General features: G+C 42.0%; 1 protein-coding gene across 2 annotated transcripts in view; it reads left to right on the forward strand.

Moving 5' to 3' along the window:
• The first annotated feature begins 9,654 nt into the window (after nucleotides 1–9,654).
• LOC116757123 (CD302 antigen) overlaps nucleotides 9,655–27,279 on the forward strand; it is a 130,664-nt gene continuing 113,039 nt past the window's right edge. For both annotated transcript variants that reach the window (XM_032638506.1, XM_032638503.1), the window contains exons 1-4: nucleotides 9,655–9,864; nucleotides 15,438–15,809; nucleotides 21,663–21,833; nucleotides 24,502–24,666. In XM_032638506.1, the coding sequence (XP_032494397.1) occupies nucleotides 9,771–9,864; nucleotides 15,438–15,809; nucleotides 21,663–21,833; nucleotides 24,502–24,666 (802 nt within the window). In that variant the 5' untranslated portion in view covers nucleotides 9,655–9,770. The remainder of the gene's footprint in view (nucleotides 9,865–15,437; nucleotides 15,810–21,662; nucleotides 21,834–24,501; nucleotides 24,667–27,279) is intronic.

Below are 27,279 nucleotides of genomic sequence, written 5' to 3' on the forward strand. Positions count from 1 at the left end.
GCTAAAGCTGCTGCTGCAGCCACCAAGAAGCCTGTGTGAAAGCCCAGGTCACTTACACCTCCCCTCCCAGGAGCCTGTGCAGCCCCGGGTCCCAGGATCCAGGAACAACTTCCTGGGAGAGCACACGGCATGTCTCAGGCTGTTGCAACATCACACCAGCCTCTGCCCCCACAGGCTTGCCCTGCATTCTGTACCCCTCCCTCCCCCCCGGCCTGAGTGAGCCACAGCCCCCTAGTCAGCTGCTACTTTAACCCCCTCCTGCCTGGGTGAAGAACAGACGCCAGAGGGCAATCTACACACAGAAGTGGGGCCAAATCCAAAAATGAACCCCAGGAGCTGTGCGAACAAAGAAGAGAAAGGGAAATCTCTCCCAGCAGCCTCAGGAGCAGCGGATTAAATCTCCACAATCAACCTGATGTACCCACCAACTGTGGAATACCCGAATAGACAATGAATCATCCCCAAATTGAGGCAGTACACTTTGGGAGCAACTGCAGACTTGGGGTTTCCTTTCTGCATCTACTTTGTTTCTGGTTTTATGTTTATCTTAGTTTAGTATTTAGAGCTTATTATCATTTGTAGATTTGTTCATTGATTTGGTTGCTCTCTTCCTTTCAAATATATATATTTTTTTCCTTTTTCTCTTTTTGTGAGTCTGTATGTGTATGCTTCTTTGTGTGATCTTGTCTGTATAGGATTGCTTTTACCATTTGTCCTAGGGTTCTGTCTGTCTGTTTTTTTGTTTGTTTGTTTGTTTGTTTTTTAGTATAGTTTTTATCGCTTGTTATCATTGGTGGATTTGTTTATCGGTTTGGTTACTCTCTTCTTTCTCTTTCTTTTTTTACTAGTTTTTATTTTTTTATTTTAATAATTTTTTCCATTTTTTATTTTAATAACTTCATTTTATTTTATTTTTTCTTGCTTGCTTGCTTTTTTTTCTCCCTTTTCTTCTGAGCCGTGTGGCTGACAGGGTCTTGGTGCTCTGGCCGGGTGTCAGGCCTGAGCCTCTGAGGTGGGAGAGCCAAGTTCAGGACATTTGTCCACCAGAGACCTCCTGGGCCCAAGTAATATCAATCAGTGAGAGCTCTCCCAGAGATCTCCATCTCAACACTAAAACCCAGCTCCACTCAATGACCAGCAAGCTACAGTGATGGATATCCCATGCCAAACAACTAGCAAGATAGGAACACAACCCCACTCATTAGCAGAGAGGCTACCTAAAATCATACTAAGTTCACAGACACCCCAAAACACACCACCAGACACGTTCCTGCCCACCAGAAAACAAGATCCAGCCTCATCCACCAGAACGGAGGCACCGGTTCCCTACACCAGGAAGCCTACACAACCCACTGAACCAGCCTTACCCACTGGGGGCAGACACCAAAAACAACTGGAACTACAAACCTGCAGCTGTGAAAAGGAGACCCCAAACACAGTAAGTTAAGCAAAATGAGAAGACAGAGAAATATGCAGCAGATAAAGGAGCAAGGTAAAAGCTCACCAGGCCAAAGAGGAAATAGGCAGTCTACCTGAAAAAGAATTCAGAGTAATGATAGTAAAGATGATCCAAAATCTTGGAAATAGAATGGAGAAAATACAAGAAACGTTTAACAAGGACCTAGAAAAACTAAAGAGCAAACAAACAATGATGAACAATACAATAAATGAAATTAAAAGTTCTCTAGAAGGAATCAATAGCAGAATAACTGAGGCAGAAAAACGAATAAGTGACCTGGAAGATAAAATAGTGGAAATAACTAACGCAAAGCAGAAAAAAGAAAAAAGAACGAAAAGAATTGAAGACAGTCTCAGAGACCTCTGGGACAACATTAAAAGCACCAACATTCAAATTATAGGGGTCCCAGAAGAAGAAGAGGGGAAAAAAAGGGACTGAGAAAATATTTCAAGAGATTATAGTTGAAAACTTCCCTAATATGGGAAAGGAAATAGTCAATCAAGTCCAGGAAGCACAGAGAGTCCTATACAGGATAAATGCAAGGAGAAACACGCCAAGACACATATGAATCAAACTATCAAAAATTAAATACAAAGAAAAATTATTAAAAGCAGCAAGGGAAAAGCAACAAATAACATACAAGGGAATCCCTATAAGGTTAACATCTGATCTTTCAGCAGAAACTCTGCAAGCCAGAAGGGCGTGGCAGGACATATTTAAGGTGATGAAAGGGAAAAACCAACAACCAAGATTACTCTACCCAGCAAAGATATCATTCAGATTCAACAGAGAAAAGAAAACCTTTACAGACAAGCAAAAGCTAAGAGAATTGAGCACCACAAAACCAGCTTTACAACAAATGCTAAAGGAACTTCTCTAGGCAGGAAACACAAGAGAAGGAAAAGACCTACAATAACAAACCCAAAACAATTAAGAAAATGGTTATAAGAACATACATATCGATAATTACCTTAAGTGTAAATGGATTAAATGCTCCAACCCAAAGTCACAGACTGGCTGAATGGATACAAAAACAAGACCCATATATATGCTGTCTACAAGAGACCCACTTCATACCTAGGGACACATACAGACTGAAAGTGAGGGGATGGAAAAAGATATTCCATGCAAATGGAAATCAAAAGAAAGCTGGAGAAGCAATTCTCATATCAGACAAAATAGACTTTAAAATAAAGACTATTACAAGAGACAAAGAAGGAAACTACATAATGATCAAGGGATCAATGCAAGAAGAAGATATAACAATTGAAAATATTTATGCAGCAAATATAGGAGCACCCCAATACATAAGGTAAATGCTAACAGCCATAAAAGGGGAAATCGACAGTAACACAATAATAGTAGGGGACTTTAAAACCCCACATTCACCAATGGACAGATTATCCAAAATGAAAATAAATAAGGAAACACAAGCTTTAAATGCTACATTAAACAAGATGGACTTAATTGGTATTTATAGGACATTCCATCCAAAAACAACAGAATACACTTTCTTCTCAAGTGCTCATGGAACTTTCTGCAGGATAGATCATACCTTGGGTCACAAATCAAGCCTTGGTAGATTTAAGAAAATTGAAATCATATCAAGTATATTTTCCAACCACAACGCTATGAGACTAGATATCAATTACAGGAAAAAAAACTGTAAAAATTACAAACACATGGAGGCTAAACCATATGCTACTAAATAACCAAGATATCACTGAAGAAATCAAAGAGGAGATCAAAAACCACCTAGAAACAAATGACAATGAAACACGACAGCCCAAAACCCATGGGATGCAGCAAAAGCAGTTCTAAGAGGGAAGTTTATAGCAATACAATCCTACCTCAAGAAACAAAAAAATCTAAAACAAACAACCTAACCTTACACTTAAAACAACTAGAGAAAGAAGAACAAAAAACCCCAAAGTTAGCAGAAGGAAAGAAATCAAAAAATCAGATCAGAAATAAATGAAAAAGAAATGAAGGACACAATAGCAAAGATCAATAAAACTAAAAGCTGGTTCTTTGAGAAGATAAACAAAATTGATAAACCATAAGCCAGACTCATAAAGAAAAAAAGGGAGAAGACTCAAATCAAGAGAATTAGAAATGAAAAAGGAGAAGTAACAACTGACACGGCAGAAATACAAAGGATCATGAGAGATTACTACAAGCATTATATGCTAATAAAATGGACAACCTGGAAGAAATAGACAAATTCTTAGAAAAGCACAACCTTCCAAGTCTGAACCAGGAAGAAATAGAAAATATAAACAGACCAATCACAAGCCCTGAAATTAAAACTGTGATTAAAAATCTTCCAACAAACAAAAGCCCAGGACCACATGGATTTACAGGCGAATTCTATCAAACATTTAGAGAAGAGCTAACACCTATCCTTCTCAAACTCTTCCAAAATATAGGAGAGGGAGGAACACTCCCAAACTCATTCTACGAGGCCACCATCATCCCTGATACCAAAACCAGACAAAGATGTCACAAAAAAAGAAAACTACAGGGCAATATCACTGATGAATATAGATGCAAAATTCCTCAACAATATACTAGCAAACAGAATCCAACAGCACATTAAAAGGATCAAGTGGGGTTTCTCCCAAGGATTCTTCAATATATGCAAATCAATCAATGTAATAAACCATATTAACAAATTGAAGGATAAAAACCATATGATCATCTCAATAGATGCAGAAAAAGCTTTCGACAGAAATCAACACCCATTTATGATTAAAAAAACCCTCCAGAAAGTAAGCATAGGGGGAACTTACCTCAACATAATAAAGGCCATATATGACAAACCCATAGCCAACATTGTTCTCAATGGTGAAAAACTGAAAGCATTTCCACTAAGATCAGGAACAAGACAAGGTGGCCCACTATTACCATTATTATTCACCATAGTTTTGGAAGTTTTAGCCACAACAATAAGAAAAGAAAAAGAAATAAAAGGAATCCAAATTGGAAAAGAAGTAAAACTGTCACTGATTGCAGATGACATGATACTATACATAGAGAATCCTAAAGATGCCATCAGAAAACTACCAGGACTAATCAATGAATTTGGTAAAGTAGCAGGATACCAAATTAATGCACAGAAATCTCTTGCATTCCTATACACTAATGATGAAAAATCTGAAAGAGAAATTAAGGAAACACTCCTATTTACCACTGCAACAAAAAGAATAAAATACCTAGGAATAAACCTACCTCAGGAGACCAAAGACCTGTATGCAAAAAGTATAAGACACTGAGATGGAGAGATACACCATGTTCTTGGATTGGAAGAATCAACATTGTGAAAATGACTATACTACCCAAAGCAATCTACAGATTCAGTGCAATCCCTATCAAACTACCACTGGCATTTTTCACAGGAGTAGAACAAAAATTTTCACACTTCGTATGGAAATACAAAAGACCCCAAATAGCCAAAGCAATCTTGAGAAAGAAAAACAGAGCTGGAGGAATCAGGCTCCCTGACTTCAGACTATAATACAAAGCTACAGTAATCAAGACAGTATGGTACTGGCACAAAAACAAAAATATAAATCAATGGAATAGGATAGAAAGCCAAGAGATAAGCCCATGCACATATGGTCACCTCACCTTTGATAAAGGAGGCAAGAATATACAATGGAGAAAAGACAGCCTCTTCAATAAGTGGTGCTGGGAAAACTGGACAGCTACATGTAAAAAAATGAAATTAGAACACTCCCTAATACTATACACAGAAATAAAGTCAAAATGGATTAAAGACCTAAATGTAAGGCCAGACACTATAAAACTCTTAGAGTAAAACATAGGCAGAACACTCTATGACATAAATCACAGTAAGATCCTTTTAGACCCACCTCCTAGAGAAATGGAAATAAAAACAAAAGTAAACAAATGGGACCTAATGAGACTTAAAAGCTTTTGCACATCAAAGGAAACCATAAACAAGACGAAAAGACAACCCTCAGAATGAGAGAAAATATTTGCAAACGAAGCAACTGACAAAGGATTAATCTCAAAAATATACAAGCTGCTCATGCAGTTCAATATCAAAAAAAACAAACAACCCAATCAAAAAATGGGCTGAAGACCTACATAGACACTTCTCCAAAGAAGATATACAGATTGCCAACAAACACATGAAAGGATGCTCAACATCCCTAATCCTTAGAAAAATGCAAGTCAAAACTTCAATGAGGTATCACTTCACACAGGTCAGAACGTCAATCATGTAAAAGTCTACAGAGAATAAATGCTGGAGAGGGTGTGGAGAAGAGGGAACCCTCTTGTACTGTTGGTGGGAATGTAAATTGATGCAGCCACTATGAGAACAGTACGGAGGTTCCTTAAAAAACTAAAAACAGAACTACCATATGACCCAGCAATCCCACTACTGGGCTATACCCTGAGAAAACCATAATTCAAAAACAGTCATGTACCACAATGTTCATTGCAGCACTATTTACAATAGCCAGAACATGGAAGCAACCTAAGTGTCCATTGACAGATGAAATGGATAAAGAAGATGTGGGACATATATACAATGGAATATCACTCAGCCATAAAAAGAAACGAAATTGAGTTATTTGTAGTGAGGTGGATGGACCTAGAGTCTGTGAAACATAGTGAAGTCAGAAAGAGAAAAACAAATACCCTATGCTAACACATATATATGGGATCTAAAAACAGAAAAGGTTCTGAAGAACCTAGGGGCAGGACAGCCTTAAAGACTCAGACGTAGAGAATGGACTTGAGGGCACAGGGAGAAGGAGGGGCAAGCCGGGACGAAGTGAGAGAGTGGCATGGAGATATATACACTACCAAATGTGAAATAGATAGCTGGTGGGAAGCAACTGCATAGCACAGGGAGATCAGCTCAGTGCTTTGTGACCACCTAGAAAGGTGGGATAGGGAGGGTGGGAGGGAGACTCAAGAGGGAGGAGATTTGGGGATATATGTATATGTATAGCTGATTCACTTTGTTATAAAGGAGAAACTAACACACCATTGTAAAGCAATTATACTCCAATAAAGATGTTAAAGAAGAAAAAAAACACATGACTTCAGGGGTCCTAAAAGTTCATACTCCCTCTCCTTAATTGTAACTGGCAATAAAATAATAGTAACAACCACACACACTCATGCAAATTCTTGGTATCTTCACTTATGGCTACTGACCATGGTCAAGTTGTTGATACTGTCTGTGTTGTTTCAGTTTCCACAATGAGTATAATAGTAATAAATAGTAGTGAAATGGGACTTCCCTGGTGGCGCAGTGGTTAAGAATCCGCCTGCCAATGCAGGGCACATGGGTTCACACCCTGGTCTGGGAAGATCAAGGCCTGCAGACCCTCACTTTCACCCTGATTTCTCCCTCTTTTAAATACCTAGACCTCCTGTTGCCTGCACCATTTATGAGGCATTTACCACGTATTTATTCTTTTATTCATCCAGCAACTCATGGGCTAGGTACTGCGAACATAGAAGTGACTAAAACAGATACAGTCACCACATTCATGGGTCCTATGGCCTGGGGAGGGAGACAGACATTCAACAAACGAGCAAGCACGTAATTATTTAATCCAGCTGTGCTAAGTGCTATCAAGACAAAGTGTGGCATGCACTGAGAACCTGTCACAGAGGAAGCTCACCTAGCCTGCAGAGTCAAGAAAGATTTCTTTGAGGAAGTGACATTCAAATTGAGGCTTAAAGGATACACTGCTTTCTACTGTCACCATAGACAATAAATGTTTATTTAGGATCTGTAACCTAGGTGGACTGTCAAGGCACATGTACTTACAGAAAAAATAGCCGCAGGAGGTAGCACTACCAAGGGAACAGAATGTACCTTCTACCGATGATTGGAATCCCTGAAGGTTAGAGGCTGTCTTAGAAACATTTTATATAAAGTATGAGATTTGAGCAGGGCCTTAACTGGAAAGGTGGAACTAAGACAAGGATGGGGGAAAAGAGGAATTCTTGATAGGGGAAAATATAAACATATGGGCAGAGATAGGAAAAGGCAAGACATTTAGACAGGTTGCTTGAATCAAGGAGTGACATAGGAAAGTAATTAAAGACAAAGAGTGGGGTCATAGAGGGGCTTGCTTTATCTTACATGGAATTTTCTTCCTTCTTTGAAGGAATGGCCTTCTTTGAGACTCTCATGAAAGCCTTGGACCCCTCCTCATAAGAAAGAAAGAAAAGAAAAAGAAAGAAAAGAAAGAAAGAAAGAACGAAAGAAAGAAAGATAGAAAGGAAGGAAGGAAGAAGGGAGGGAGGGAAGGAAGGAAGAAAGAAAGAAAAAAAGAAAGGAAAGAGCATTCATAAAGATGCATGCAATTTCAGGGGTTCACAATCCCCCTGCACTCCCATTTAGGAACCCCTGCTATAAGCAAGTAGCACTGAAAGGGTGTGAGTGAAGGAAAGGCAGCACGTTTCAGACCATGTTTAGAAGCCTTCACTTTCCTGAGAGGCTAACAGCTGTTGGCAGTGAGGTTAATTGAGAAACTATTGCAATACAATGCAAGCTAGAGCTCATACCGCCCTAGGCTAAGGTAGCAGCTTTAGGCACTCATTAATTAAGTAAACTAATATTTATGGAGAGCTCACTCTGAGACAGGCCTGGTTCTATTAATGAAGAAAAAAAGATCACTACTGTCAAGGAGCTCCAAGCTGGGCAGGATCAGAAAGGTAAGCAGCCACAGACGTCGAGGGAATCAGAGCAGTAGCAGATTGTCTTACCCAGAACTTGCCACTGCCCATTCCCTACAGAATTAAGTCAAAGTCTTTAATATCATGTTCAAGGCATTTCACAAAATAGCCACATCTCACTTTTCTGCTGTCATTTCCACTTAGGCCCGCATGACAGCTTCTTTCAACACGCACCTGCACCCTGCAGGGTGGCCACACGGGACTCTTGACTATCTTCTGACACTGCTTTGCCTTTTCCTGCCTCTGTTCTGTCAGTATTTTCCTCCCACCAGCTGTGCCTGGTCAAATGCCTACCCATTACCCATGCTTCAAGGCCCAACTGAGGTGTTGCCTTCCTTGAAGCTTTGTGGAGTCTCCCCATTCATTCTGCCCTGATTTACTGGGTGTGCCTCACTCTCCCCCAGTACTCAGTAAGCTGGAGAGGGCAGGGTGTCATCCTTTGATCTCATCCTGGGAAGTGCCCAGTTCCTGTGCTGACAGGTGCTGAATATATACACTGAACCGAAAGGCAGGGGCTTGGTGAGAGAACAGGGCCAAGGGAGCTTTGGGAGCCATCATCCAAGCCTTGGTGGTTGGCAGCAGAAAAGGTAAACTTCCTATTCACCTCCTCCTGGAAGAATTCACCCTGTAGGGAGGGAGGGAGGCCATCCCCGGCACACACCATGTGCTCAGTAAATATGGGTTTAAAAATATAGGACATTCATATCCAGGTAACTTAGATCACCCTGTTTATAATGATGGCGGTTCCCACAGGCTGAGGATAAATTCTACTCTCACAATTACCAGTTTTGGATGCAGACTTCCACATTTCTACTGGATTATTATTGTTGCTGTTTAATTATTAAGAAAAGAGCTTACTTGCAAAAGCCAAATGGTTATAAAGCCTAATCATCCTTGGAAGTATTATAGGGTCACTCGAATAGCTCTTGCTTTCAATTCTTTAACAACTGTGGGTCGAACCTCATTGTGCCATTACCTCACCTTTGTTTGCACTATCAAAATACGCAAGACGTTGCCAAGGACGACTGAATTCTTTGGCTCGACCGCAGCTGTAACAGGATGGGTGCACATTTCCCTCTTTGGGGTACAAGGGGATGTGGGTGCCTTCCCAGGCCAACCGTGCAAAAGGAAGAAGTCATGCCTGACTGAGGGGGGCTAGGCAGAAATCAAGGTCCTAAAATGAACACTCACCAGGGCAGTGCCAAGTCCCAGCAAGGGCCGCGTCTCCTCAACTTTACTGAAGCAGCGGCGGGGCGCAGGACCCCCTCATCCGTTAGTCTGGGTGGCGCTCTGCCCTCTGACCTGGCGCTCACCACCCGCCTCCTCGCGGGGCCGCCCTTCGCAGGTGCGCAGAGCTTCTTACGCATCGTCTTCCCGCCTTGTAGCCGCACCGCCCCCCCCCTCCACGCCCTGGGACCGAGGACGTGCCGATCCGATTGGCCGAGGGCGGCGGGGGCGGGTTCGGAGCACCCGGGGAAGCCAGGGGCCAAAGCCGCTGGCGGGGCTGACTGCGCGCATCGGGAGTGCTGGGTGCTGAGTGACCCCGAGGACTCGACTGACCCGCCCGAGCCGGCTCAGGATGAGGACGCGCTGGTCCACCCCTCTCCGTGCGGCGGAGCTGCTCGTGCTGCTCCTCCCGTGCTTCGGTCTGGTGGAGCCCTCTGGCCGCTCAGGTAACCGCGGGCGCGTCCGCTCGCCGGCCGGCTAGGGACCTCGACGTTGCCAGGCCGGCTGACTTTCCTCAGTTCGGGTTAGGGCTGCGCTCCGGGGTCACGTCACCTCTGCTTTGCTAGGGGCTGGAGCCGGACAAGTGAGCCGAAGGGAGGTCCGGGGAGAAGCAGCTCCATTACCCCCCGGGGTCCCGGAGGAGGGCGGGGTGGGGCGTGGGAGCGCCGGGCTTTTCTCGTGCTGAGGGCGAGGAGTCCACCGTAGCGGAGGCACCCAGAGCCTTTTCAGAACGAGGCTCCCGCCCCTTCCTCGTCCTCTCTCCTCTAAAGTCTTGCTTCCCTAGAGTATAGGGCTCCTTAACACCACCACCCCCCCAAGCCCCATCCCGCCCATCTCGCCCCTCGTCCCTTGGTCACCTTGGCCACTCAATGTCAAGAGGAGCTTTCCACCCACAGCGCCAGAATAAGTAACGATGCCCTGACTTCACTGCGCTCATGGTGCACATCAAAAAGCCATGTCTCCTACAGTGACCATGGCCGTGACTCTGTTATGATGCCCTCCCCCAGTGCCTCGAGCAGCGAGCGTTTCTTCTACTTGGCTTATCAGCTCCAGACGACCGCCCCATGCCCTACCCCAGAGGCCGGTGGTCCCGCGGTGGAACTCAGGTTGCTTGCCCGGAGACCTCCTGCCTGTCGCTTCAGAAGCAGGACCAGGATCAGACACCCTTCGCTGATGCTCTGGGCAGTGCTTGCCGCACCAACCCCTTCGCAGCACCCGGAGTATGCTTTTACTTTCTCTTTTTGCCTTGGCCAAAGGTGTGCTGAGGATTTTGTTTCTTAGTCTGGCCACTTAATAGGCAATCCGTGAGCCGTCCCTACCTATTATTTCCGTCATCTTGTCTAGATGAGGAAGTAAAAGATGGTTGAGGGAGTTTTTGAAAAGCTTCAGTTTGCTTGTGGCATTTACTTTCTTTGCAGCTAAACTAAGTTACTCTCTGAGTTATAGTTTGTTCAGAGTATGAGTGGCATCGTCTTATCTACATCCAGAACTTTTTAGTTGACCTTGCTCTGATTCACACTTCTGTGTTCTTTGATCCTCCATGTTGGAAACTACCTAAAGGCCTTTACTGCTGTGAGAATTCTATTCTGCCTGCCCCATAATCCAGGGAGAAAATTTTCACCGCAGCGACTAACTATAGTCAAAACACTCTAGCCTTTCAATCACTGTACTCTTGGTTTCTATCTACATTTACTTTAGTCTTATCTGTTTTGTCTCCCCCATAGAACTCAAGACTTCCTTCATTTTTGCAGTCTCTGCAATCCCTGGCCTTTCTCATTAACCCAAAGCAAAGAGCACCAGCTTAACGCCATTCTTCCTGCACTAGGTCCTCGCAGGTATTTGTTTTCCTGCATCCTTCCCCACCTTGAGCAGCTGCTCTGATCAGCTTACACACACCATCAGACCAGACTTGTGGCCCTATTAAGGGAAGCGCTGGAATTTTGAAACCCTAGCCCCTTGGGTAGCTTGTTGGCAGTATGCCGGCTTCATGATGCTGGTGATGGCGTGCACTCCATCACATGTACGCAGCTAGGTTTGCGCAGGTGGTCTCCATTGCTCAGACGCTGGCGGAGTACCTCTGTGTCCTTGGGGAAATGCCAATTGCTTAGTTAACTTTTTTTGCCTCCTTGGAGGGCCAACAGCTTGAAGTAAACTAATTCTTCAGGGACTTCTGAGGTTCTCACCAGCCCACACCACCCAGTCTGAACCCCATGACTTTCTGACTGCTAGTACACTGATGTGGACCCAGGTGTCACTTCAGGACCTGTTTTTTGTTTGTTTGTTTTGGCTTTATTTATTTATTTTTGGCTGAGTTGGGTCTCCGCTGCTGCACGCGGGAGGACCTGTTCTTGAACTGGCAAATCCAGACTTCTGAGTCTCTCCTAGTGTACACTCTGTGCACACATGGTAGCAACTCCACAAAATGCTTAACAGTGTGGGCTGTGGAAGTTCCCCTGAAACTAAAAAGGCTGCAGTCTTCATCCTTCTTGCCTTCCCAAGCCATCTCTTCTCCATTTGTCTGTGGTTACAAAATGTTGAGGTCCAGCTTCTCTTTGGAATGTGCAGAACTCTTTGGTTTAGGGCTTGTAACAAAGGAGTTACTTCACAATCAGGCAGTAAGAAATAGTTTTCCTGTGATGGTCTAAAAATTCATTTTCAATTGTGATAATGCTATGTAGCCACTTCCTCTCAAACACCAGTAAAATGTTTATATAAAACGAAACATTCAAAAGTGCTGCTAGAGGTGTTGAGGCTTCTTTTCATCAACCTCTGTCTTTTAGACTTGTCCCAATATTGTATTTGTAGGTAAATATTAAAATTCCATTTAGGGCCAGTATAAAGTGAACAAGATGCCATATAGGGCTATCAATAAAGAATCAGTGTTATAAATTGCTCTGCAATCACCTTTTCAAAGTGTAATACATTTCTGATATATGTCATAGACCCTTATTAAACAAATTTTCTAAATAAATTATTTTCACACTTTCTTAGTTCTTCTTCCCACTCTTCAACCTACCCTCCCAATAGGGTCACAAGACTGGGGCAGACTGAACGCTTCTTCTTAAGGATAAAGAAAGATAGGGGAAAACATCATGAGTACAAGACTCTCCCTAGGTTATGTATTATGTACGAATGCTTACACATACATCATGTATGAAGGCTAATAACAAGTTTCCTTAAATCATATCAATAATTAATGTATTTGCTAAGTGATCACTATAGGTGTCAAGCATTGATATTACATACTTGGTTAAAAGACAGATTTAGAATGAGGCAAGTATCTATAATCACAGATGTTTGCAATTAGGTAAGAAGCTTGGCAATTCCTATTCAATGTAGCTACTCCACACCTCTCCTGTAGTCTTTCAGAGGTCCTACAAGCTTGTTAAGTCCATGGGTGTCCTAAAAGTTAAACATACAGTAAATGGGAAAGGTTAAATTTTTTTTCTCTTCTAAAGAGTACTTATAAAGCAGCACTGTCACCTAAGTGCACATGCCCAATACAGATGGAATTCAAATGACCTAAAATTCTACTAGCACGACATAATAAACTTGTGGACATCTGTTTAAGAACAATATGCAGTGAACTTAGCACAGACCTGTAAAGCCTACAAGCCTAGAAAAACTCAGTTAGTAGAAGCATAGGATGTTAGTACTGGAAGTGACTTAGGTTTCTTATATCCACTGCTTTCATCTTACATTTGGAGATTAGAAGACCCTGAGGAGATTAACTGACTTCCCCAAGGTCTCCCAGCTAACCAATAGCAGAGGTAAGTCTTCAGTCTAGGACCCTAACTCCTTATTCCACTGCTCTTTCCACTATTCTAAGAGTTGTAGCTAATCCATTGCATTCTGCAAAGGCAACTTGGAAAATCTAGAACTCCAGATTGCAAAGGTAGGCAAAGCTGGGGTCAAAGGGCACAGAGCGAAGTGCCCAGGAAAGATTATAAAGTGCAGGGAGATTATAGGGCAAGAGAGGGGATGGTTCCAGCAGGGGTGGCCACCGCCCGCTCTCCTGCAGAAGCAGACTTCTTTTTTGCTGCGGTAATTCCTGATACTTTGGAACCCAGGAGAGGTGAGAGGGAATAGGTTGGGAAAGAGGTACATCACAGTCTGATAATCTTCTAAAATAGTACATTTTCCTTTTTTTGTTAACTATCCTTCCAAGCTGTGCCCATAAAGTAGAGAATGGCAGAGTGATATCAAAGAAGAGTGAGGGATGGAAGCTGCTATCCAAACAGATCTAGCTGCAACCCTAGGCAATATTTTAAAATACCAATTTGAAAGCAGAAATAAAGTTTTAAAGGATTTTGTTCTTGTTGTTCCTGTTGTTTCTCTTGGTGCTGCTACTGCTTTTTTTTTTTTTTTTTTTTTTTTTTTTTGCGGTACGCGGGCCTCTCACTGTTGTGGCCTCTCCCGTTGCGGAGCACAGGCTCTGGACGTGCAGGCTCAGCAGCCATGACTCACGGGCCCAGCCGCTCCACGGCACGTGGGATCTTCCCGGACCGGGGCAGGTAGCCGTGTCCCCTGCATCGGCAAGCGGACTCTCAACCACTGCGCCACCAGGGAAGCCCCTGCTACTGCTATTTAAAACAAACAAAACTTCCGTCCAAAGTTCAAACTGGAATTGGACTTACTTTTATAGTTGTTATTTGCATGGTGAAATTTCCTCTCAAGGCCTTAGCATGAGAATTTTTAACTCTGCAAGCCTGTGAATTATTACTAGAAAAGGTGTTTAGTGTTAGTAAAACCACTGAATGTGAGGCTGGTATCAAAGCGAAAGTGCCTTTTGGGAACTAAAATCTTACAGCTCCTTCTGCTGAACCCTTTGGTTCATTGACAGAGATTGCTTACGTTTGTCTAAACTATTTCAGCTCACCAACATGAGGTTCTGTGCTATACCTTCAAAAAGTGTTTCTTTGTCGGAAAATGTTTCTTTGTAAAAGCACTGACCAAATTGTTCAATTGTGGTTTTCTGTAACAGATGTGACTCTTGCTTCACAAACTCAGGTATGCAAGAAGCAGTGTACTACTTTATTTTCATAAAATCAAATTAAGTTTTGTTCTGAGGTCCCATTCTGCCAGATTAACAGAAATTCAGTTTCTGTCACTACTGAGGTCTTCCCCAGCTCATGCAAAGCTGCCAGGGAAGCATTCAGGGAGATCCCTCCCTTTGCCCTCAGCTCACACTGATTACTTCTGAGTTTCCCGTTGTCCAAACCTACTGGGTCTTGAATCCTGTGGCTCAGGTGATTTCTGGAGCTCAGGTTTGACCTTCCCAGGCGATCCAGGTGGTCAGTCCCCACAGCCCCTCCCCAGGGGCATCCTGTCACCTTCCTGGAGGTTAAACAGTGGAGCTTGTCATAGGTCCCCCTACCGTCAGAACCCAGGCCACCATTTCCTCTCGTCCTTTTATCTCACTATTCTACTTCTACCCTATTTCCTCTCAGACACATTAATGTCATATAATAATTTACTCTGCTGTAGTAGCCAAAGTGTAGGCAAGACAGAATTGCAGTCCTGAATAAGCTCAGGATAGTTTTCATTGACTACAGGTCACTTATCTAAAGAAGGTGAAAACTAAGGAGCGTCTTCATCTTATTAAATAAGGGGGAGAAATAGTTCACTGAATGGCAATAACAAGTATGCATACTATTCTAAGTGCTTTACATGTATGAGCTCATTTTATCCTCACATCTACCCTATGAAGTACTGTTTTACAAAGGAGGAAGCTGAGGCATAGCAGGTAAATAACATCCTGATCACATGGCCGGTAAGTAGCAGAGGCAAGCTATAAACCCAGGCAGACTGGCTCCAGAGCCCATGCTCTTACACAACACTGAACTGCCTCTCCGGCTCTCACTGTCCTCCGACCTTGTGTAGAGCATTACAGTTTATACAGCTTGGAGGGTCTTAACAGTCCAGGGGTGCTCAGACTCTCCTTAGCAAACAGGGGCCAGGGCACATCAACCACATAATTCAGAATCCTGAAATGTCTTTTCTGCTTGTCTTGTCTCAGGTGATGATTCATTCACCATCGTTAATGAAAACACAGGCAAGTGCATCACGCCACTGAATGACTGGATAGTAGCAAAGGACTGTGATGAAACCAAGGACATGTTGTGGAAGTGGGTGTCCCAGCATCGCCTCTTTCATTTGCAATCCCAGAAGTGCCTTGGCCTAGACATTACCAAACCCGTGGATTCCTTGAGAATGTTCAGCTGTGACTCCAATGCCATGCTGTGGTGGAAATGTGAGCACAGCTCTCTGTACGGAGCTGCCCAGTACAGGTTGACTCTGAAGGGTGGCCACGCCATAGCAAGTACCAATTCATCTGATGTCTGGAAAAAAGGAGGCTCAGAGGAAAACCTCTGTGCCCAGCCTTACCATGGTGAGTACTGGAGAGGCACTTTGACTCACTTGCTGCTGTATTTGGTGAAAGTGGCCTTGAACATGTACCACTGACCACAAGGAGAATCATACACTTGTGAGGGGAGTGAGCTGGTGTTTAGTTCCAGACACCGATGTCAGTGCCATTTGCTCCCTTTAACAGGCAAGGCTAGGAGAGGTTAGGTGCCTTGTCAGAGGTCTTGCAGCCATTCTGTGGCACCCTGGGATTCGAAATCTCTCCGATGCCTGAGCATATGTACTTCCTATGACTACATCCTGAACTCCAGAGAAAAGGAAATGTTAGAGTAACAGGAAGTCCTCTACACAGGATAAAAGTCAAATGATCTAGTAAAGTTGAACCTATTCTAAGTTAAAAAAGAAGAAAGAGAAAGGGAAAAAAAAGGAAATGAATTTTTTCTTGTCTGCAGATTTGGATGTAATGGAAAAACTTTAAGAGTCTTGCGGGCTTTACTTTTATTTTTGGCATGGCTATCACACTTTGATGTTTGTATTTATGATTTAACATTTTAACAGTGGACTTTTTCCTCACTTGCTTCCAAAAATAAGTATATGAATACAGATCTTCCTCCACTAACAATGGGGTTATGTCCCTATAAACCCATCGTAAGTTGAAAATATCATAAGTCAAAAAAGCATTTAAGGGCTTCCCTGGTGGCGCAGTGGTTGAGAGTCCGCCTGCCGATGCAGGGGACACGGGTTCGTGCCCCGGTCTGGGAGGATCCCACATGCCGCGGAGCGGCTGGGCCCGTGAGCCATGGCCGCTGAGCCTGCGCGTCCGGAGCCTGTCCTCCGCAACGGGAGAGGCCACAACAGTGAGAGGCCCGCGTAACGCATAAAAAAAAAAAAAAAAAAAAAAAAAAGCATTTAATACATTTCTAATGAACATCATAGCCTGGCCTACCTTAAATGTGCTCAGAACACTTACATTAGCCTACAGTTGGGAAAAATCATCTACCACAAAGCTTATTTTAAAATAAAGTGTTGAATATCTCATGTAGTTTTTTGAATACTGTACTGAAAGTGAAAAACAGAATGGTGTGTGTCAGTTGTTTACCTTCATGACTGTGTGGCTGACTGGGAGCTGTGGCTGCTGCTGCCCAGCATCATGAGAGAGGATTGGACCATGTACTGATAGCCCAGGGAAAGACCAAATTCCAAGTATGGTTTCCATGGAATGAGTACCGCTTTCACACCGTCACAAAGTCGCAAAATCATAAATCAAACCATCGTAAGTCTGAAACTGTCTCTGTTGCCTTTGGGGGAGCCGATCATGAACTTTGTTTTGAGTCTAGAGACTCAGTTATAACAAATTTCTGAGTTTAAAAAGAAAGTAGATTCATTTTTTTAAACCTCTAAATGTAAATTACCCAAGCAAATCTTTTTTTTTCATTATGTTGCTCTAACTTACATCAAATGCTGGTGCATATATATATGTATATATATTTAATTATCTAAGTCTTAACTATGCTCTTCTTTGTACATTTACATAGCTTTACAGAGATTTTCCTCTTCTCTTAAGCTAAATCTGGCCTCCCACTCTTCTTGTTGTCTGCACAGTTTTTTCTCCTAGGGGAACCTCTTTCTGTTTCCTAGTGAACATGCAGCAGCTTCTGAGATGTCAGGTTCTGCTGTTATGGGAAACATTAGAGAATCAGAGATGGGATTTTCCTTTTCTTCAGTCCTCAGCCCTTACGTAGTTGAAAAGTCTGCTTCTGCTAGCCACCTTCCTTCTAACCTTAAAGAGCAACTGCTTTCTGGATACCACTTAATGGCAAGCTTAAATTTTGTGCTATAAAAGCCTTTCTGTAACTTGGCAGCTAAGAGAAAACATGGAACCAAACAAATTGCCTTTTGAACTGGATTTGACTTGTTTCCTTGTATTTGTTCAAGGATTAGAAAAGATCATTTTCTTGGCAGGGCTCTTTCTGTCTCCTGCTCCTAATTCTTTTGAGGGACATAGTTGTAATTATAAATTCCCTCAGTCCCCAAAATGCCTTTATTTCAACGTAACTGGTTTTCTTGGTAATCCTATGTGTTTTATTTTATGCATTTATAATATTCTGCTGAGAAGGGGGCTTGTGTGCTTCACATGGCTGCCAAAGTGATCAGTAGCACAGAAAAGATTAAGAACTCACCTAGGAGACTTCCATGGTGGCGCAGTGGTCAAGAATTCGCCTGCCAATGCAGGGGACACGGGTTCGAGCTCTGGTCCAGGAAGATCCCACATGCCGCGGAGCGACTAAGCCTGTGCGCCACAACTACTGAGCCTGCACTCTAGAGCCCGCGAACCACAACTACTGAGCCCACACACCTAGAGCCAATGAGAACAACAAGAGAAGCCACTGCAATGAGAACCCGTGCACCGCAATGAAGAGTAGCCCCCGCTCGCCACAACTAGAGGAAGCCTGTGCATAGCAATGATGACCCAACACAGACAAAAATATGATTAATTAATTAATTAATTTAAAAACAAACAAAAGGAACCCACGTAGGGCGTCACCCCAGAGAAAGCTAAACAGTGCTCACCAGCAAGAGCCCGTAGGCATAGAGTGTTTCTTGACCTTAGCAAATACAGTATTTGGAACACTAAATTTCCAGATAAGAAACTTAAAAATTTCTAAGAAAAGATGCATGTAGTCCTGACTTATTGACATATACCTCGAGTTTTAACATGAACCGAGGCCAGGGCCAAACGTGCCTCTTCTTCATTCCTCTCCAGGTGACTTGTACCATCGAAGTTGCATATGTCAGAAATCTACAAGTCACTCTAGAGTTGCCCTGCTTTCTTCTCCCACCATTCAAATTCAATCAAATATTAAGTCCTGGCAATTCTACTCTTTTAAATTTATGCAGTCCCTTCCTGTTCTTGGGTTGGAGACTGCTGTCTTAAGTTAGGAACTTCCCCTAGGACTGCGCTCTCAGACTCTTCATGTTGGTCCCTGCCCCCTCCTTCCTGTCTAATTGTACAGAATAAGAAAGATAAGATACCTGAGTTCAACAAAATGAAGTTCAAGGTAACCCAGCTTGTTACAGCAAAGCTAAGGCTCAAAACTAGCATTGTGTTCCCCAAATTTAGCTTCTTTTTTTTTTGGGCCTCTCACTGTTGTGGCCTCTCCCATTGCGGAGCACAGGCTCCGGACGGGCAGGCTCAGCGGCCATGGCTCATGGGCCCAGCCGCTCCGCGGCACGTGGGATCTTCCCAGACTGGGGCACGAAGCCGTGTCCCCTGCATCGGCAGGCGGACTCTCAACCACTGCGCCACCAGGGAAGGCCAAATTTAGCTTCTTTATTTCTCCCTTGGCTTTTGCTGTATAATTTCTTTTTTTTTTACCTCTGATATAAGAACATTTATCTCTCATTGTGTCCTGGGTTACCTCTCTCCCCAACCCCCATCCTGTGTGAGCCCTGTTTCTCTCAGAGAAAAATTTTAGCTGTATAAATTTTATGAATAAATTGCTCTTGACTAGCATCCAGGTATGCATTTATATCATTAAGATATCTTGACCTCACTAGCAGTCTTCAAGTTTTGAATGTTTGGTGAATCATGCAGAGGAAGTAGACTTAGTGGAGGGGTGGCTCTAGAAGTGTCTAAAGTCTGAGCAACTCAGAAGGCTGCCGAGCTCTCTAAACATTGAAACTATTTTGTCTTGTGCTACCAAAGAGTTTAATGTTAGTTTTCCAGGACTTCCCTGGCAGTCCAGTGGTTAAGACTCTGTGCTCCCAATGCAGGGGACACGGGTTCGATCCCTGGTCGGGGAACTAGATCCTGCATGCAGCGCCATGCGGCCAGAAAAAGAAAAACGTTAGTTTTCCATGTAAGCATCTCATCTCACACATTTGTGCCTATCGTAGAATAAGCTGCTGTTTTAAGGCTGCCATCACCATAAATTCATACATTCAGAGAAGATTCTTCTCGAGAAAGCCTGTGTCTCTGGGGAGACGCTTGGGACTTAAGAGGTCCAGTAGCATCGAACAATGTGTAAGAATAAAACTAACACAGTATTGTGAAGCAGTTATACTCCAATAAAGATCTATTAAAAAAAAGAACCCTTAGTGAGTAGTTAGCATAATTTAGCTGCTGCTCTTGTGGTGGTTGTTCCATGTTATCATTCTTCAAAGCATATTGTGAACAGGAGAGCGTTTTAATTGAAGCCCAGCTTTGAGCTATGACACTAACTTGGAACCTGAGAAAGCAGCCATTGATGTCACAAGTTGTCCTTATATGTCAAGGACTCTAATCAGAGAGTCAGTTCTCATCCCTGGCACAGCTGAATGACTGAATGTTTCACTTAACTTTGCAAAAATGGGGATTTCACAAACAAGTGTAATACTTGCCCTACTGATCTTGTGGGCTTATGGGAAAGAACAAGTGAAAGTACTTTGTATTACAGAAACACAAGGTTTTACAAAAAATCCCTGATGGTTCTACAAATGATAGTCATTGTGCTCAGGGACTCTCCTTTTAAGTGCTGTAATTTGGGAAGAGAAATCGGTCATGAGCTATTGGGAGTTTTGATATGGTTAAAAATAAAACATGCTAATAAGCAGAATCCCTATAAAATATAAGGTCAGATTACTCTTTAACAGAAGTACACTGTTCAAAACCATTTATATGTCAGAGGAAAACCCAATGTTCCTTAAAAGATTGTTTGCAAGTAAAAGCATCTAGATTACTCTTCCTTTTGCTGTACTGCTGCTTAATACATTCTAAACTGTCAAATTAAGTCTCACACTTAAGTTAAATGAACATTTGAGAATAATAAAGGATATGGAATCAAATTCTACCTTAAGCACACTTTCAAGCAAACCTATGAGACATTTTGAGGGGCCCTAATAGCCTGGTAAATGATGCTAAGATCTGATTACTATGCTTTACCTAATAGTCATTATTTGATCTGGTAACAACCACGGTTTTAAACAAATTAAGGCTATGGAAAAAAGTGAGCGAGATAGTCACAAGGTTAGCTGTTCTATAAGACACCTCTCCAAAAGAACTGTTATCAACATAAGTATTTAGCACTTCCTCCAGCATTTCCAGACGTATTTGAGGTTAGAATAATTTTTCAGTTCCTCTCTGTGTACCAGAGGAAATTGTTAAAAGGAAAAGCTAGTTCTGCTACCTTGCTGGTCACCAGCTGGTTCCATGACTGCCTAGCTGAAGCTGGTTCTTCTTTCAGAACCTGAATTACCATATCCTGCCCTCTCCAAGAGACTGCTGAGAGACTCAGCAGCCCTTCGTCCTCCTTCCTCAAAATGCACAGCCTCAGTTCTACCACCAGACTGTAAACAACAGGGCTATTTGTGCATCTCTCTAACTGCACAGTTAGTTTCAAAGTCCACAACCAGCCTCAGTGATTCCAAGGTATTTTTCTAGCCTCACTCTTACTAAAGAAAATAGAGTGTAAGTTTAATCTCAAGCGGAGCACCCCTTCTGGTGAAGTACTCTGCTACCCGCAGTAGTCAGTTGATCCTTACTTGGTAAAGCTGGAATCTTTTAGCTCTTCATCGTATCACAGTTAATGAAGCTTTACATGGATCATCTCATAGAATCTCACGAACAACCCTATGAGCCCCATATCATTATTCCTAATTTGAAAATGCAGAAACTGAGACTGATAGAGGTTGGCAAGCTTGCCCACAGACGCACAGATGATCAGTGGGGGAGCCAGCACCCATGCTCTGAATCTCCACACCGTGCAGCCTACCCAGATACTATATTCTCATACATGTGAAAACATAATCTTTCTTTCACAACAGTTTTAGAAATTAGTTAACTAAAGCTGATTATCCAGTTTTTAACTCTTCTTTCCTCTACTTTCTCCCCAACCCACAGAGATCTATACTAGAGATGGGAACTCCTATGGGAGACCTTGTGAATTTCCATTCTTAGTTAATGGGACCTGGCACCATGAGTGCATTCATGATGGAGATCACAGTGGGCCGTGGTGTGCAACCACCTTAAATTATGAATATGATCAAAAGTGGGGCATCTGCTTACAACCAGGTATGTATGGGCTGGTAAACTTCATATGTGGAAGGGAAAGGATACCATTCCTATGAGGCAAAAGGGAGAAGGAAGGGTCCATCGTGACTCAAAAATGACGAAAACAAATATCCTAGAGAAGGGGTATATATTTGAGGAAAGAGAGAGAAGTCGTGTGTAGCTAAGAACTTACTTTCAGAAGTAGGCCAGGAAGAAAACCAAGACAGGATGCTGTGATGGAAGACAAAGGATGAGGAAGTGTTCTATACCCCCAGATACCTTAGGAAGGGGAAATGGACCAGGCAGGAGCAGTCAGGAAATTGCTGTTGGCCTTTAATAGAGCAGTTTCCAAAACACTAGTGTTCAAAGAAGATGGGTGATAGTGGACTGAGGAAGCTTCTTTTCAGATGATGGAGACTTAAGTATGTTTATTGCCTGAGTAAAGAGCAGCGAACAAGAGACAGATATCCCTATCCCTCTCAAAATTGGTGACGTTGTTCCTTTTGCTGTACCTGTACGTTGGTCAAAGCATTTTTTCTAGTTGCTTCTTACTTGAAGCAAACTCTTCAGGGTGTGCTAAAATATTCATTGTTCTTTAGAAAGAGAGACCAAAGCAGCCGCTGCGTCACTATCCGGTATATAACCGAGACATATTTTCTCGATAATCTGGTGAGAATCACAGGGGATCATGGTACCTGACATGTGATGGGTGCCTAAGAAATATTTTTTAATGGGCAATAAGTTAAGAGAATCTACAGTAAATAGAAAGGAAAGAGCTCCAGGCCTAAGTAGTAATAGTTATTACTTAAAGTAGTAATAGTTATTACTTGGCACTGCCGAGTATCAGGTACTATTCTGAGCATTCAGCCTTTCTTGACTCATTTAATCCTCACCCAGTTCTATAAAGTAGGTACCATTATTTATCACCATTTTACAGATGAGCAACGTGAGGCACAGGGGAGTTAATTCATTTGCCTAAGGTCACATAGCTAATAAATTTCAGAGCTAGGATTCAAACCCAGGATATCTGGCTCTGAAGTCCTTGCCTCAAATAACTGTACTATCCTGCCTTATTCAGTAGTCAATCTGGTGGTATTAGTAATACCACCACCGGAGCTCAGCTCTCCTTAAGGGAAGCTGAGCTTCAAACTGCAGAGTCCTAAGCAACTTGAAGAAATTATATTGAGCCAATGGTTCTCAAACTTCAGGTTGCAACAGAATCACTTGGAGAGTTTGTTAAAGTACAGATTTCTGGGGCCTTGGTTGATGAAATAGCCTGTCTGGGTCAGACCATATTTGTGTGGAGCCGGGTGGAGATCCCAGGATTCCTGACCCTTATTCCCCTGTGTATTTATCCCATTCTACCTTGCTACCTTGACTGACATGTGTCTTGGTGCCTTTAGCCTACTTTGGATGGAAGGGGGGATTGTCAGTGCATTCATGTGACTCCCTTTCTACAGAAGAAGCAAGATTGTGAGTTTCTCAAACCTGAGAACTGCCAAACCATGGAGAATGTATTTTATAGCAAACACACTGCTGTCCTGCTGAAAGTTTCCAGATTTACAAGTGTTGGCCTTAGTGGTAACAAAGAACCTTTAGGCAATGCACTTGCAAATCCACCTATTTTGTTTTTACCAAATATCAGAACAACCTCTGTTGTTATTTAGGACATTCAGAAGTGGCTGAAGAAGCAGTGTATGCCATTCAGAAGATCAACAACACCAGACTTAGACAACAGTACTCTGGTTATAGCTTTGCCACAAACACCCCTATATCTTTGTTCCTATCTGTGAAATGAAGACATGACACAAAATGATCTCTAAGGGGCCTTCCAGCTTGAGAGTCCATAAGTTTGACTGGTTATGGGAGACCCTTTGGAAAAACCCCAAGTGAAACCTGGGATACGCTTGACATAAGTTATGTTGGTTTTTTCTTCTCGTTGGGAGCACATAGGAGGCTGTGAGTATATTTTTGAGCTAGTTGTATCAAGACCTACAAATCTTGTCCCAGAAAGAGCTTGAAGGTTCTTCATCTGAAATTATACATGCTTTTTAGATATTTGTTAAAGAAAATGATGTTCACATGCGTATCTGTAAGTTTATAAACACATATATGCACATATATATGTACATATAGATATACAATGCATGTATAATGATAGTTATATAATATTTGTCGTATATTAAATCATCTATTAAAATATTAAGGAGAAAATGGACTGAGTTTCCCAAATAAGGTATCACTAGGCTTTAAATCTTGGGTACTTAAGCAGCATGTCTAAACACACACACATGCATATCCAGTGGTTTCACTGCAGGCCATGAGCAAACCCCTCTGCAGTCTGCCACCATCTTTAGGTGAGCTCAGGGGTTGAGCACAGTTGAAGACTCCTACTTTTAGGCAGAGGGTAGGCATGGGCTAAAACATGGCATTGTAATTGATGGGGGTAAAGGGAGGGTAGAAGATAGGAGAGTGGAAGCTTTAGCCAGCCTAAGTCATTTCCTGTCCTATGACTTAAGTTTTTTTGTGTAACCAAAGAATCAAAATGTTGTCCAGTAGAACAATAACAGCCTCCATTTTAGCATATCCTAAGAGTATGCAAATTGAATGGCAGTATTTGTAAGCATTCTAAGTAATAGACAACATTGTGCCCTTACTTTATGATCACTAACGTATCTTTTTATCAAAGAAAATGGCTGTGAAGATAATTGGGAAAAGAAAGAGGAGATGGGAAGTTGCTACCAGTTTAACACTCAGGCAACTCTTTCTTGGAAAAAAGCTTATGTTTCATGTCAGAATCAAGGAGCTGACTTACTGAGCATCAACAGTGCTGCTGAGTTAACTTATCTTACAGGTAGGTTTCAGTTGCGTGTGGTAGAGCAAATTGCTGTGATTGTAAAGGTGCTGTCTGCCTTCTGTTTGCATATCTAGGTATGTTGTTTTCTGCATATATTTATCTTTTCTCGGGATTTAAACTTCAACACCAAAGCCCACAAGTAAAAAATACTGAATATAATCCTATTCTGTCTATTGAAAATGCGTCTCATGATAGAGACCAAGAGAGGTTAATATTCAGAAAACTATGTGAGGTAGCAAGATTAAACTGCTACCTGAAGCCTAGGTGAAAGGATTTGAAGAAAGGTAAGCATTAAACTCTTTGAACATTGAACGGTAGAGAACTTGAGGAAGGTGGAGAAGGTGGCTGAGTCAGAGTAGATCACCTCAGTAAAAAATCTTCACACTTGAATAAATGAGTTCAGTTCCACATCCGTAGATTCAACCAATCATAGATTGTATAGTTCTGTAGTATGTATTTAGTGAAAAATCTGCATATAAGTGGACCTGCATAGTTCAAACCCATATTGTTCAGGGGTCAACTATAATTTAATCATCATTACAACACCATAAGACAAGTATTTTTATCCCCACTTACAGATTCGGGATTGATGTTTAGAAATAATATACCCAACATCTCAGAGCTATGAAGTACCAGAATTGGGATTTGAATATCAACATGTATAACTCCAGAGCCCTTGCTTTTTTACTATAGTACTTACTCCTCTTACATATCTTTTTTTTCTTTGTTTTCATCATTAAAAGTCTACTGGACTTTTACATTCCCACCAACAGTGTAAGAGGGTTCCCATTTCTCCACATCCTCTCCAGCATTTTTCATTTCTTGCCCTTTTGACAACAGCCATTCTAACAGGCATGAGGTGATGTCTCATTGTGGTTTTGATTTGAGTTTCCCTAATAACTAGCCATGTAGAACATCTTTTCACATGTATGTTGGCCATCTGTATGTCGTCTTTGGAAAAATGTCAATTCAGATCGTCCGCCCATTTTTCAATTGGGTTGTTTGTTTTTTGTTGTTGAAATGTATTATGAGTTCTTTGTATATTTTTAATATTAACTGCTTATAGGATAAATGACATGCAAATATTTTCTCCCATTTGGTAGATTGTCTTTTTGTTTTGTTGATAGTTTCCTTTGCTGTGCAGAAGCTTTCAGTTTTATATAGGCCAGTTTATTTACTTTTGCTTTTGTTTCTCTTGCCTAAGGAAACATATCCAGAAACATTGCTAACACGGGTGTCAAAGAACATACTGCCTATGTTTTCTTTTAGGAGTTTTATGGTTTCAGGTCTTACATTCAAGTCTTCAATCCATTTTGAGTTGATTTTTTTGTGTGGTACAAGATAGTGGTCTAGTTTCATTCTTTTGTACGTGGCTGTCCAGTTTTCCCAATACCATTTGTTGAAGAGACTGTCCTTCCTCCATTGTATGTTCTTTGCCCCTTTGTTTTAAATCAGTTGTCCATATATTCATGGCTTTATTTCTGGGCTCTCAATTCTGTTCTTTTGATCTATACATCTGTTTTTCCTGACAATACTCTACTGTTTTAATTACTATAGCTTTGTGGTAAAATTTGAAATCAGAGAGTGGCTACCTCCAGCTTTGTTCTTCTTTCTCAGGATTGCTTTGGTTATTTGGGGTCTTTTGTGCCTCCAGGTAAATCTTGTTTATATAAAATTTTGTTCTTTTCCTGTGAAAAACGTCATGGGCAGAACTTGAGAGTATTGTGTTAAGTGAAATTAGTCAGACGGATGAAGACAAATACTGTACGGTTCCACTCATGTGAAATATTTAAATAAAGAAATGAACAACCCAAACCAAACAAAAACAAACACTTAGATACTGAGAACAGAGCAATGGTTATCAGAGGGGAAGCAGGAGAGAAGTGGGTGAAATGGGTAAAAGGGGTCAACTGTATAGTGATGGATGGAAACTAAAATTTGGTGGTGAGCACGCTGTAGTGTATACACAAGTTGAAATATAATGTTGCGCACATGAAACTTCTGTAATGTTATAAACCTGTGTAACCTCAAAAAAAAAGTCTGCTGGTCTTTTGTCATGCTTTTCGGCTTAAGCTTTATTCAGACCTCTTTCTTATAGTTTTAACCATTTCCTGTGTTGTTCGGGACTTAAATAATCAGACGTCTTGAATAGAAATCTGTCAAAGAAGCATAATGGGCTAGTGTTTGGCAATGGAATTCTATTCCAGACCCCGCTGAAACCTTACAAAAAATATTGTTGAGAGTAGACAGGGCCAATAAATTTAAGTCTCCCAAAATACTGACATTTGGAAACTGATAGCTTCAATGAAGGAAAAAGGTGTCAAAGTGTGACTGTCAACACCATACCAAACAATCTAATGATGCATTTAGAGGAATAAATGTTGCAGGGTTCCTTTATGCATCAGTTTTCTTTAATAACACATAAAAGTGAGATAATGTGTTAAAGGACCCAGTTTTCCCCTATCCCTGGCCAGACACTCCCCACAGTTTTTGCATATCACTAATTTTAGAGGTACAGCCCTTTCTAGTGATCCAAGCTTCTCTTTCACTGTGAGTGCTCTTTAGGGATATCAGTATGCCTAATTATGATTGCTGGTTTCCTAAGGCCTA

The sequence above is a fragment of the Phocoena sinus genome, chromosome 7 (genome assembly GCF_008692025.1).
Source record: "Phocoena sinus isolate mPhoSin1 chromosome 7, mPhoSin1.pri, whole genome shotgun sequence".
Classification (NCBI taxonomy): domain Eukaryota; kingdom Metazoa; phylum Chordata; class Mammalia; order Artiodactyla; family Phocoenidae; genus Phocoena; species Phocoena sinus.